At 34.0% G+C, this 14,431-nt stretch overlaps 1 protein-coding gene across 7 annotated transcripts in view; it reads left to right on the top strand.

The window, feature by feature from the left end:
- The window catches only part of LOC129948861 (bridge-like lipid transfer protein family member 1), a 58,112-nt gene that overhangs the window by 4,699 nt on the left and 38,982 nt on the right, over positions 1-14,431 (top strand). For all 7 annotated transcript variants that reach the window (XM_056059987.1, XM_056059985.1, XM_056059986.1 and 4 more), the window contains exons 2-6: positions 11,519-11,654; positions 11,725-11,868; positions 11,935-12,062; positions 12,132-12,508; positions 12,564-14,385. In XM_056059987.1, coding sequence (XP_055915962.1) covers positions 11,519-11,654; positions 11,725-11,868; positions 11,935-12,062; positions 12,132-12,508; positions 12,564-14,385 — 2,607 coding nt within the window. The remainder of the gene's footprint in view (positions 1-11,518; positions 11,655-11,724; positions 11,869-11,934; positions 12,063-12,131; positions 12,509-12,563; positions 14,386-14,431) is intronic.

The raw sequence follows: 14,431 nt of genomic DNA, 5'->3' as shown, positions 1-14,431 counted from the left end.
AGGTCTTGGGTTCGACCCCTGCCACATGTGCTACATCTTGCGAGGAATTGACAAATTCTCCAAGAGTAATTCATGTCATGAAAAGTGCTTTCTCAAATTTGCCGTTCGGATACGGCTTAAAACTGTAGGTCCCTTCCATCTCTGACAACAGTACAAGCACACAGGAATGGTTGAGAGTTGTCAGTCACTAGGCCCTAGTTCTCAAAAGGACTGCAATTTATTATTTATTGAAGAAAGTACTACATTTTATTTAATACATAAATTATGACATATAAGACTGCTCTTTGATAGCTACGTCTAGTTGTCTTCGAAAAACGGAGAAATATAGGTTTTTGAAACTTGAGCGAGTGCCGGCAGCGTTAAGCTTAATCCAAACGATCTTAAATGTTGGTCATACACATTTTTTCGTTCGAGTCCTTTATATTCAAACATAAAAGGTGAATGGGCATTTTGGTCATCTACAATGGTCGGAAAAAGTATTTGGATAAAACTTTTTGTAATGCTAGACCACTTGATATGGTAAACTGAGAAATGTAACGGGAATCTTTTGCTACTCAACACCAAAAACAAGGCACCTAGGCAATAGTAAAATCCAGAAATATTCTATTTTTCTCATGCATTCTTTTTGCGACCCCTTTAATGAATAGACTGACCCATAACTAACTGGAAAAAGTATTTTGACATAGTAATATTAGCAGTTTCTTTAGTGTCGCATGCTTTCAGAGTTGAGATTTCCTATTTATATTGTCTCTTTTTAATCAAATTTATTAACTTGGACGACATTTACAAAAAATTAGTTGATAATAATGGGTAAAACGTCGGATTTTAGCCAAGATTTAAGAATTGAGATGGTGACCAAGTATTATGCGGGTATTTAGTTGGAAAAATTAAGCAAACTATATGAAGTTCCTCGTCAAACCGTTTATTACCAAATAAATAAGGAACAAAAAGAAAATATTCCACGTTCAGGGCGACCTCCCAAGACTTGAAAGAAAGAGGACCATTTAATAGTCAAAAAGTTTAAAGAAAGAGTGCTGAACACCCCAAAATCTGCAGCAAATACAGAGCCCAAATATTCAAAAAAAAAAATCTTAAACGCCTGCAGTTTGCCAAAGAATTTGTTCACAAATTTTCATTATTGTGGGAAAAACTATTGTGGACTGTCAAAAAGGAAAACTGTTCGTAGAATCCCTAGGAAAATGCTAAGCAAAGTAGCATATGTGTGTAAGTGCCGTCATGTTTTGGGGATGTGTTTGCTTTAATCGCACCGGAGACTTGGTAGCAATCGATGGAATGATAAACAAAAAACAATATTTGAATGTTTTAAATAACCACACTTTTAGTTCTGGTGATAAATTGATTGGACAGTCGTTCATTTTGAGCAATACAACGCACCTTGTCACAAAGCCAAGATGATAATTAATGTTCTAAAAGAAGTCGGTGTAAATATACTACATTGGCCATCACAAAGCCCCCACTTATATAAAAAACATTTGACTATAGTACAAGGTTTTTTTTTAAAGTTCTCAGATAGCAACCTTCTTCGGTTGTCCCTTAGAAAGGCTTTGAAGGAGTTAAATGATCTCTCAACTTCAGCTGAAACGAATGGAGCCCATCTTAAACTTCCAACATTATTCAATATTCAAAGTTTCCTGAAAGATTGGAATCGAAACCGCCGTTTATTACAATATTTATCTGCTCAATCGTTTTTAAGTCTGTGTTTCCATTGAAAATGGCAGTAAACTCCAAGACTTCCTCTGCAATGAGCCCTTTTGGTTTTTATTTTCTTCAATGTCTTTTAAAACAGGCATCACTTAGCCAATTCACGTTCCTTGATGAGAATATTGTTAGATTAATTACACTCAAATACACCTGTCTATAGGTCTTTGAAAATATATTTTTTTGGATCGACTAAAAACCCAAAATTGACTTTAATGTACGCCAGCAGGAATGTATTTAACGCAGGCGAGGAAGAAGTACCAAGCATTTTTGCGCAGATAAAGATTAATACGAGTATATGTATAAATTCGAACGAACATTTTCCATCATTTTTGTGTGCTTGAAACTGTTCAAAATTTTTTAATTCAAGGGAATGAGAAATGTTTGCATTTCTTTTAATGCTAAACCAATTATTAGATATTTCTTAACAATATTTAATAAAAAAGAAATATAGGCTACAGTGGCGAAGGCAAAAAAAAGGGCAAAGTTAGTAAAATCCTATCCCTGATCATCACTATAAGAATATAAACCCCTTACAATTTATGCCGATTTACTCTAAAAACTGTTCAAAATAAAATTATGTATAACTGACTTAGACAAACCTCTGCTTCCCACCAACAACTCTTCAACAAAAACCATCCCCCAACCTGCTCCACATGCAACACCCACATCGATCTACAACATGTTTTGAACTGTGTCCGTTCTCACAGCCAATAATAATAAATAATATAAATATCATAAACAATGTCATAAATAACATCCTCAAGAATCTCAGCCCAGCAAATGTAAATAATTTCACTTAATTTCTCAAAACAGCAAAAATTAAAACATAAATTCCCAGGCAAAAAGAGAGCATATTCTCTTTGTAGCCAAGGGCGGATCCAGACTTTTTATCAAAGGGGGCGGGGGGTATGGTCACACACTTAGATAGGTTTTTACTCACCGCTTAAAAATGATCTCTAATGTTTTGTAAAGGATGCTAACAAAATTTAATAATTGCTAAAATGACAACTTTAGTTATCAAATTATTTAGAACACTGTTGTCCAGCAAGTTATGGTCTAAATATGCCATATTTAAGAGCTAAAATACAATAGCTAAGAGGGTTTTTGGTGCATTTCGCGCAGAAATGTAGGAAATTGTTTTGAAACGATTGCTTTTTTCCAAAAACAAAACACACTTGTTTTCATTTCTACTAATGCGAAAAACTCTGCAAAAATTTAAAAATCCAGAAAATGAGAGAGGATCTGATATGTAAAAATGTCGGGCGTTTTTTGACGCCTCAAACTCAATTTCCGGTAGTCTCGTAGTAATATCGTTATCAATCTGCTTACTCGTGTTTGGATCTTATAAAGGCGTCAACAAAACTTATAAATTTGAAGATAGTTGTATTTAAGAACATTATTCATCTAAAAAAAATTAAATTAAAACAAATTAAAGTAAGTAAACAAATAAGTTGGGAAGAAAAGTTTTGTAGCACTCACAAATTAAACGTTTCAAAGCTTTTATTTCAATGGATATGAAACGTTTATTTTGTTTTTAGTTAGCCAATAATTTAACAAAAATGTCACTTGATTTTTTGGAACATTTGTATTATTGAAATTCATGTTTGAATCTCAGTTCTAGAGTATCCATAGATTCACTTCAAAAGTAGATTTATTTAATTTTTTAAAATCTTTTGTATTCAACAGAAAACCAATTTTGAAAGAAATGAAATTCACGACTGGGTCGCAAGATCTTGATAATTTCTTCCAAAAAGTCTGTTTAAAAATATTGCCTAAAATAAATAAATATATAAACATTTTACATTTAAATTTCGTTAAAAAAATGTTGTCTCCTTTCTGAGATATCGAGTTTTGTAAACAAAATTAGTATTTTATTAAAAATAAAAAAAAAATACATTTTTGATCATAAAAAATCATCATCAATTTGATCATTGACAAGAACTTCCACAAAAAGAGAAGAGTTTTGAAATCATTCCATTAGTTCTTGAGAAAACTTAAAAACAAAATAAAGATTTTTTTGAGGGGTACCCTTCTGGAGCAATATTAAAATGTGTTTTTCTTGTAGAAAGAAGCCAAATTAAGAACACAAAATTTTGAAAAAGTTTTAGAAAAATCACATGTTTGAACCAAAAAATGTGTGTAGGGACTGCTGTTATTTTTTTGTATTAATAAAATGATAAAAACTCTTTAAACTAATCAGCTGAAAATCTTAATTTCAATAAACACAATTGTTTGGACTCTAGGGGCAAGGAAAGACAGACAGACGGAAGGAATCGAGGTACCCACTTTTTTCGACTTCGCTAACGACGTAATGTCATATTTGATTAAAAATTCTAGTTTGAAATTGTTTACTAATGCAAAACTTGCTATATAGTTCGTATATATCGCAGTGTTTCAAAAAAATGTAATAATAAAATTGAAGGCTAGTTTAAGGAATTCAAAGGCAAATATAATGGGGGTCATATCCATTAACGCAATACGATTAGTTTTGAATAGAAGGGAATTCCTACGAAAAAGCAAACAAATTATCTCCCAGGGTGGGTCATGACCCCACTAGGCTTTTCAATTTTATATAAGCTTGTAACTTGAATTGGTTGTTAATAAACAAAATAATAATTAGAACGATAACGAATTTGCACAATGTTCTTCTTATTTTTTGGTCACTTATTTAAACCAATTCCCATTGTTTATGGCCAAAAATATACATGTGCATGAGTACAGTCCATAGTACATAATTATTTTCTTAAGTCTAGTCTTACTCATTCTTCGTTGTAAGCGTTTTTAGATCCATAAGTTATTCACCACGTAAATAGCAATATAAACAAAACAACTGCCTGCTCCAGACAATTCAAAGTATTCAGTCATCATGAGCATTGGAAATCATTAAAACAGAAGAACTATAATTATTGAAAAATGTCCCAAAAGCTAAATAGTTATAAAGTGTAATAAATTAAATTGTATTACTTCTATTCATTTCTATTTTATCACATATCAGTTTAACTTGAGTTAAATCTGATAGCCATCTTTCGCCATGAAATCGAACGAGTGTTATCATATCTGCAAAAAACAACAATTTTTAATATCTTATTGTTTGCTTATTTATTATTATCTGACCAATTCATTATTTGTATGAAAATTCCTCTAGATCTATTCGACGCTACTTACAAACAAAACTCGCTTAACTTACAATCCACAAAACCTTCCGTAGAAATAAAATCCAACAAGTTGACTCGGAGGAGAAAAATTTAAACCACTTGTTAAATTTTAAGGGGAATTGAGAGTAGACAAAACAAAATCCACTATCGATGACAGTAAGCCAAGTTTAAATTTGTTGGAATACAAAAAGCATGCGTTTGAATAATTTGTTTGTTTTGTTTATGTTTACATTTTATTGTTTTGGTTTTTGATGTAGGTCAGTGTGCCTCAAAATAAAAATAAAAACAAAAACACAACCAACAGGTCTAGTACAGAGTAGACTTGGTTGCATTAATAAGAAAGAGAGTAGATATAATGTTATTGACCTTCCTCAATTTATTTTTATACGCACTGATTCACTTGTTGGTATTTCTTTTTCTTTTTTTGGGACAGGATGACAATCAATTATAATTAATTAAGGCACACCTTTACCTGTTGAAGTAAAGTAGGTAATGGAAACATGGAAAGAGTATTTAAATTTTAGCATTCTATCAGTTTTTTAACCTTATCATAAAGTTATATACACATAAGTGCCTTTCGCTTAAGTAATTAACCCGCTTAAGTTCATTTGTTTTCGAGAACCAACATTCTAATAATTTTTTCATAATTATACGTACCTTTAGTTTGACTACCATCTTCTTAACCAATTCCCCCTTAGTTGTTTTTAATTATGTAATTATTCTTCTTTAATTGTACCGAAAAAGTGCAATTAAGGACAAACACAACATCAGGTTAAAAAAGATATAGTCTTCTTTTCCTTTGTGTTTCATACCATGAAATTCAAATTTTCATACATGTAAACCTCTATTGTTTTGGCACTTTATGAGAATATTTGATTAAATGTGACAGGATTCTTATCAGGGACCCTACTATATATGTCGATTCTATTCGAAACTCATTTCCGCCGGTTATACCAACTTGTTCTCAAAAAATTTTGTACTTTCGAACGAGTATCGAGGAGTTTGAAAGTTTTAAAAACAAAACAAACAACCGTTGGAATTTGGTTTAATTTGCAAGGAAATGAAGAACGGTACGACCAAATTGAACGTAGAAGGATAAGAGATAATTCCAACATAATGGAGCTGAGTTAGATAATTTATTTATTTATTTATTTATTTATTTATTTACTTCAATCTACGATCGTACATCAACAGATTTTGCTTTATAACTTAATATAATATATACAATATTTTAATATAATATAATGTAATATAATATAATATGATTTGAATAATATAATAATTAAAAACAATTTAGCGGTATAGATATGTAACTTTTGAAAGTGGATTATTCAAAATAAATTACAAGTAAACAACATAAAGTTAAGAAGAATTTTGAACTAAATTTAAAACAAGTGTCTTGAACTGATATCTAGTTAAGAACAAATCCAAATTTTCATAAAAATGATTAAATATTTTACAACAGTGAGATATTGGCTCTCGCTGCCCATAATTTGTAGAATGGGGTATTTCAAAAATAAGCTGCCTCATTCTCAAAGTTCTACTTGGTGCATAGATATTTATTAAAGAAATTAAATCAGTAGAATCAATATCATTACAGAGAATGTCACGAACAAATAAAACACTAAACATTCTACGCCTCGACTCAAGAGTTTGCATTCCAAGCATTAAACATCTACTCCTATAATTCATGTTACTATTACCGGTCATTGGAAATGCCTTCAATGCGTACCTTAAAAAATTTTTCTGAATTTTCTCTATCCTATCTATCAATTTTTTTGAGTCTGGATTCCAAATAATGCAATTATATTCCAGCAATGGACGAACAATTGAGCAGTATAAAGTTTTCAATGTATACGGATCCTTAAATTCGGAAGAATTTCGTTTAAGAAAACCAAGCATACAGTTTGATTTAGAAGCAATATAGTTGACATGGGATTCAAAAGATAGTTTTTCATCAAATATTACACCTAGATCTTTTAATTCACTAACCCTACGTAACCTCATACCATCAATGATATAATCGAATATTATTGGATTCAATTTGCGACAGAAAGTTAAAACAGAACACTTTGATATGTTTAAAAGCAGATCATTTTGCTTACACCAATTTTCAAAGTTATATAAGTCTTGTTGGAATGTAAGACAATCACTTATTTTGTTAATCACCTTGAATATTTTGATATCGTCTGCGAATATAAGACCTTCAGATAAAGATAAAATTAATGGAAAGTCGTTTATAAAAAGATCAAACAAAGGTGGACCCAAATGACTTCCTTCAGGAACTCCTGATAGGACTTTTATCGGATAAGACTCTAGGTCACCTATTTTGACTATCTGCCTCCTACCAATAAGATAAGAACAAAACCATGTTTGTACGTATATATGTATGTATATGGTTAAAAAAAAACTTTTGTTTTGGTTTTGTTAAGAACTATCGTTTTTCTAAAGACAGATTTATGTTCTTACTTAACACCATATCAACCGACATGACTACTCGCAGAAGACAAAATGATGTTCCGATTATCGTAAAGTTATCAGCAGCATTGACCTGTTTGGCAACAGGAGGTTACTAAAGCCAAATCGGTGGTGACAAGAACGCTGAAATTGCACAGCAAACCATGTCAAAAATACTTGCCGAAGTTTTGACTTCAATCGAAAGAGTCATGTGCCCGCTGATGATGAATTTTGAAACGAATGAGGAAGAGAAACGAAAGTCCAAATGCTATTTTAGGAAAAATCACACATTTCAGATGTAATTGGGGTGGTAGATGGAACTCATATTCAGCATTTTACTTACACCTTGACAGAAAAAAAATCCGCTCGCAAATACATTTGTTGTAGAGTGATTATTTTCGATTTTTCCTTGTTTTGAATTCTACTTTCGAGTTACGTAGTTCCTCTTTTATTCGAAAGTTCATAAGAATATATTTGGCACTACTAGAACTATTCGATTCTGGTTCGTTTGAAAGTAGGCAAATAGATACATAGTACCAATTTTTCGAATTCGAGCAATTTCATTGTAGAATCAAGTTACATAGTAGGGCCCCAGAGCTTACACGACGGAGCTATTAGGAACTACGCAATATTTTAATATTATATAGTGCTTAGCAATAAAAGGTTTCATTTTGAATAGCCTACTTATTGAGCAGCTGTCACTTAGATTAAGATATTGATGTATTTGGCACGTCCCAACCAAACCACTGAATAATATTTTTAAAATGATACGTTCAATAATTTGCTTCACGTAATTTTGTCCTTTGTCTCGTCTATGGTTTGCAATATGAGATAACTGAAATGTCAAAATGAACTCAACGAAAGATAATGCTTGTTCGATAACTTGAAAATGTTATTAAACTTGGTTTTTGTCTATGGGAAGTTGTGAAAATTTACAACAAATTGCTTTTTAACAAACTTATAAACTATTTTGTGGTGTTTGTTGTTATTGTTAATGTTTTTTTTTATTTGTAAGTATAATTTCAACATCTAAGTTATGTCTGATATTATTTAAATTATAAAGGGTTGAAAAACATTGAACAAAACTATAAAGGTTTATGTATTATTTTAAAAGTTAGAAAGAAAAAGCAAAAATACTTACATATAGGTTGAACCAGATCTGCTTTATTTCTTAATTGTCTTTATAACCGTATTCATTTCATTTTTTTTCTGAGTTTTCATTTTCATTTTGTAACAAAATTGAATTACGCCGAAAAATTTGTATTTCAATTTGCTTAGTTAGATTTGAAAAACATTGACAGACGATACATATTTAGCTATCGTGCAAACGCTATCATTTTGGCGATATCACTTTGACGATTATCGTCTTACAAAAAGTCAGACTATCGTCAAAACGCTATCGTTTGACAATAATCCTTTTACCGATTGACCCCCTGATTACGTAATTTTTGGAGGAAGTGATTACAATTTGCCACCGAAGCTTATCTGTCTTGCCACATTCTTCCTTGGAGAGAGGTTTCTATTTCTAGTAAAAATGAGGCCCGCTATTTCTACAGCACTCTCTCTCAAGTAAAAACCTAGCGTTGTGAAGTCTTCTGCGATCAAGTTTTGTCTTTTTCCAGTCTCCTTACTGGCCTCTTGCTATTTCATATTTTGCTCCGTCTGGAAGAAGTCAATGAGGCTGAGGGTTAGAACTAGCAACCTAACAAATTTCGCTGATGCCGTCAACTTGAGAAGGAAAAGATTTTCTTCTGCCTCTGTCAGAATGATGTTCTAACTATTATTATTAAGCTCTTTTTCCAATTCTTAAAATACAAATAAGGAAAAAGAGGTTTAATATAGGGAACTAGTTTCAAAAGATAAAAGTGGTTTGTCACTGGCGACTTCTCCTCTCGAATTGAGACCGAGGGGCCAAGCCAATGTCGGAAGCAGTCACTTCTATCAACATCATAGGATTGGGTCTCTCTTAGTTTGCCCGAATCTCTGCCGAGTGTCACCCTCGAAAAAATTCCTTTACAGATCGATAAACAAACTTAAGCATCCTCGCCATGGCAAGAATGAGACACGTTGAGAAGGTGTATGTATAAAACTAGTTCCACTAGAACTGTGGTGCATTCATAAAATAAATGCTGGTGTCCCACAGGGGTCCGTTTTGTCTCCGACTCTCTTCCTTATATTCATAAACGATCTCTTTGGGGTAGATTATGAACCGTTTCGAATTTAATACTTTAAGAACTCAATGATGTCTACTGTCGCTCAAGCGTAACCCATTCCCATAAGTGGCACTTGGATCCATGAAATAAATCAACTTTCTGTACTCGGTATGTGTATCACTTTGAGAAATGATAGGCGATTTAACTACAACCGAAACATTTACATCGCTCGATCACCGCCGCAATGTTTCTTGCCTTTCGTTTTTTTACCGATATTTTTGCAAACAATGGTCTGTCGAATAGGCTAGTTGCAATCAAAACCCTACCCCCTCCCCTCAGCAAAAAATTTAACCGTAAAACTTGCATTTCCAAGAATGCTTGACTTTTACCCTTGAGCTTAGTTTTGGACGTATTGTCAAGTACAGATATTCTTTTATTGACCACACATTGAGAATGTGGAATGCTCCCTCCCTCTTATTGGTTTCTTTTCTTAAACTCTTCCCTTTTTTCCTTAGACGCGCACTACGTTTTAACGTAACAATATTGAGTGTATTAATAACCCCTTGAGAGCCTATAAACTATATGCATAGAAAAACAGTGAGCTCTTTCCAAACATTCTCAGAATTGATTTCTATAGCCTTCCATCTCTGAATTGGTTTTACATAATCTAGGCCCGTGTTTTTCAACCTTTTATATTAAACGGACCCTTTAGTACGAAGAAATATTTCGCGATTGCTTTTTCTCCGTACCGTCGAACTTCGATAGCTCGAACTTCGATAGCTCGAACTTCGATAATTCGATTTTTTTTAAATTAAAAGCTTTAAGAGCTTTTCTTTCATATACCGCGTTTACAAGGAGAATTGAATCCGAATTGAATCAGGATTTAGCGCCGTATAGACCTGGATCGGATCGAAATAGGATTACTCGATCCGATCCCACTGAAAGAGGTGAATCGAATCGAAAATTTGTTTGTAAACCTGAGTCGGGGAATCGAGTTAATGGTGTGTGAGGTCTTGCTTGTGTGCGTGCGATAAGTTTTTTCTATCTTGTTTGTTCTAAGCAAAAATACTCCATTTAAATGAAGCATTTTTGGTTATAAGCTGAATTTAATTTGGCGCTCGTCTTTGTGTTGAGAGCATTGTTTTAAAATTTGAAAATTATTCACGTAGCAGTACGCACACAAATACAACCCAAATGTCATTTCGATTCCATTTGAATTCGATTCCTCGATTCAGTGCCACCATATACCTGGATCGAGATCTCAATTCGATTCGATTCGATTCCTCGATCTCCTCTTGTAACCAGGGTAATAGATTCTAACTTTGAACTTGTTTGCTTGTATATCTTCAATAAAAGTCTTCAAGGGCGGGATGAAAATGTCATCACTGCTAAAGACAAAATGCATGGCTTTACAAACAAAATTGAATTTTGGACATCGTCTCTTAATGAAATACACTTAGATTCATTTTCTTCGACACAATCTTATTTTGGAGAAGTCGGATGTGAGATAAATATCAAGGAATTTATACCTGGTATGAAAATGGTGTAAGAAAAGTTTAAAGAAGAAGAAATGTGTCATTATTTCTCAATGAAAAAGATATCTAAGAATATTGGGCAAAAGGTGGATCTTACATTCGTGTTTAAATGCAGCGGTAAATGAGCAAAATTTGGCAATCAAGCTCAAGGGAAGTCTGCTGGATCTATCTGAATTTAAGTCTGTCAATTTGGATACCTGTTAGTTTATAATTAAATTAGAATACCCTGGATTAACATTAGAGGCTTTGAAGTGTTTCCAATTGCAACCTCGTACCTGTGCGAGTTGAAATTTGCATCAATGGCCCAAATTAAAAGTAAGGAAAGAAATCGCTTCAATTTGGAAAACGATTTTATTCTCATTGTGGGTTGAAAACACTGATCTAAGCTATTCTGGTTTTGAATTAAACCAGCACATTGAAAAACACTGATCTAGGCTATTCCCCTTTTAATTTAAACCAACATTATTTAAAATATAAATTTTATTTTAATATTTAGATGGAACTCCTGTTTTCGCTGCTAGCATCGATTACTTGGGTCATATACATAACTTTTTACAACTCACGAGTTGTTGGCGTTATAGTTACAAAAATCGTCAACCGATGGTTTTTCAAGGGAACATATTTCAAAATCGGTAAGTAAAAAATTATTTAAAGAAATTGAGATTTGTAAAGGCTTTTAACAAATGTTTAAATATCTCTCAGGTTCACTTTCATTAAATCCACTTGCTGGAAAGATAATGTTTCGTGATTTTGTGTACGTGTGTTTCGACTACTCGGTACGAATTCAAGATGGATATTTTATATTCCGATGGTGGAGATCGTACGTTCCCAAAGATGTATCAGAAGGTAACATTTTTTAGTAATTCACATATCACTAGACAAATATTAAAAGCTTCCTTTTTCCTTCTTTAGATTTATCACATTCTGATACGAGACTTTCTGTGCAATTGAATGGTTTCGAGTTACATATCTACAATCGATCTGAACTTTATGATCATCTAGAAAAAACGTTTGGTTTAAAACCATCGATTTTTATTCCGGTAAGAAATTCAAAACATATGAGTTCATCCTCCCTATTTTTTACGCTAAATTTAATTAATTTTTTTTAGACGGACAATCTCTCAGCTGAGGAGCGAAACAAAATCAAAGAACATGCTATGAATTTGGAAAATTCAAGACAAACTGCAGCAGCTTCATTTAGCAAAGAGAATAAAAAACGTTCCGAAGCAATGGCAGCAACAACCTGGCGAGATTTAATTCCTGTTATCAAAATCGACATCTGTTCGGGTCGTTTTGTCTTCGGCAACAGATTGACTCCGACTACCTTGTCAATTTCTGTGGAAGAAGCTCGTTGCACTTACAGTACCAAGCCGGCAGTTTGTCGATTAGACCACTTTATGCACTTTGTCAAGGCGAAGGTGGAAAATGCCAAAGTTATGTTCGCACCAAGTCCAAAATACACAGGATTGGTTGATGAACCTCCAAGGTATGTGTTTTTCTTTCTTATAATCTTGATAGTTGTGAAAAAAGGTTCCCTTTAGATACATGGGTGAGGGTTTTGTTGTGATGATGTCGAATTGTATGGATTTGTATTTCTATATGGATGAAGCCGGAGTTGTACCCGACGAACCAGTACACCTCACTCTGGCCAATGGTGATATAGTCGAACCATCTCCTCCCGTGTGGGGAATCGATATAAAATGCCAGAAAGGAACGGACTTTAGCTACGGTCCTTGGGCCGATAGACAACGTGATCACTTGTTCAAGTTCTTCTTCCCCCCAGACTGGCAGAAAATGAAAGAAACCCCTGCTCCATTGCCAGGTGAACTTCGTGCTTATCAATCATTCGATGTGTGTCTATGTGTTCTGAGTGAGGCTACAATCGACATACTCTTCTCGAAGGACAAAGAAACAAATGCCATGCACATCACCGTCGGTCCAGCATCGTATGTAGAAGTTACGATTCCCTGGGTTAACCAGGCCGATGGTTATACATCAAAAATCGCAGGTCAACTATTTCACGTTGAGGCAACGACGAGTCTCCAATATCGCAGCTTAGCCGAGCTGGAATCTCTCGAGTACAAAGTTCGAATTCACTATCCAAATAAGTGGAACGACAGTCAAGACTGGAGTATCAATTTGAGCGGATGCAAAGCAACTGCCTTCATTGTTTACAAACATAAATGCTTCTTCCAGGATCTCATCGAGGACTGGGCAAATAAATCACGACCTGACATTCTCAGCTTTGTGCCATATACCTGCAAGTTTACAATTCTCCTGAATGAATTCGAGATTCTCACACTCAGCAATGAATACAATTGGATCGATTGTTCATCGGCAAATCAGGAGAATCATCATTTGGCCTTTTGTGGGGATCTATTCGATCTCAGTTTTGCTCTGCCGTTCGATGACTTCTTGCCACAAACTGTGACACTGAGATTTTGGATACATGGTGAAGGTTTAGATTTGAGTATGTACTTGCCTGAGGTGTCCTCAGCACGTCCAATAGTCTTGGCAATTGATGAGAATGCAAGACTCCTCACACGAGGTGGAAAGATCAAAAATCGCCCAGAATTATATTCGAAAAAATGGCGGAAAATATGCCAACGCAGTGCTGGTTGGATAGATTGTTGGACAGTGCCAATTGTTGCTCTATCGATTCAGTATATTTACCATCCAGTTCCACCACAAGGTCCTGATCCTCAGGCCGACATAACAACTCCCGAAAAAGAAGAAATTCTCCTTAGTCCGATGAGAATTCCGAAAATCCGAAAGTCTCCCGTAGCGAATTGGCAAAGTGAAACTTACAAATTCGACCCAGCAACATTGCCAGCAGATCAAGTGACAGTGGAACTTGAGATTGGTTCATCAGTGATGATGGCCTACGGAAGTGTGTTGAGGAATTTCATACATTTGAAGGAGAATATCTTTGGCGAGGATCAAAACTTCACCGACATGGAACAATCGAATGTGCAGATGAAAGAAGGAACAACCGCAACAAATCCAAAAGATCAACTTCTTGGCAAGGACAAAGATGTTGCAACAAAGTCCATTTCAGAAGTAACAGTTCCCGAAGAGAAACACAAACCTTTTGATCCACGTCTATATAGGCCACTTGAAGTTGTGGTATCTGTGATTATTCATGACATCCAAGCTCATATAATGAAGAATTGTAATGATAACGATCCTCCATGTCCTGTGATACTTATCGAACGACTCGGTTTCGAAATGAATAAACGATATACTGGAACTGAACTACAAGTTCTAGTTAGTCCATCGTATTTAATAACTTCCGATGCACTTGTTCGACCTAATCGAGATAAACACATTAATCAAGGGCATTTGTTATTGTCTGCTGTTCAGGTATGAATTTTTTGAAATAAATTTCTAAAACAGTTTGAAGAGTTCT

Source organism: Eupeodes corollae, chromosome 3 (assembly GCF_945859685.1).
Source record: "Eupeodes corollae chromosome 3, idEupCoro1.1, whole genome shotgun sequence".
Lineage (NCBI taxonomy): Eukaryota > Metazoa > Arthropoda > Insecta > Diptera > Syrphidae > Eupeodes > Eupeodes corollae.
This window is presented reverse-complemented; position numbering and strand designations above follow the sequence as displayed.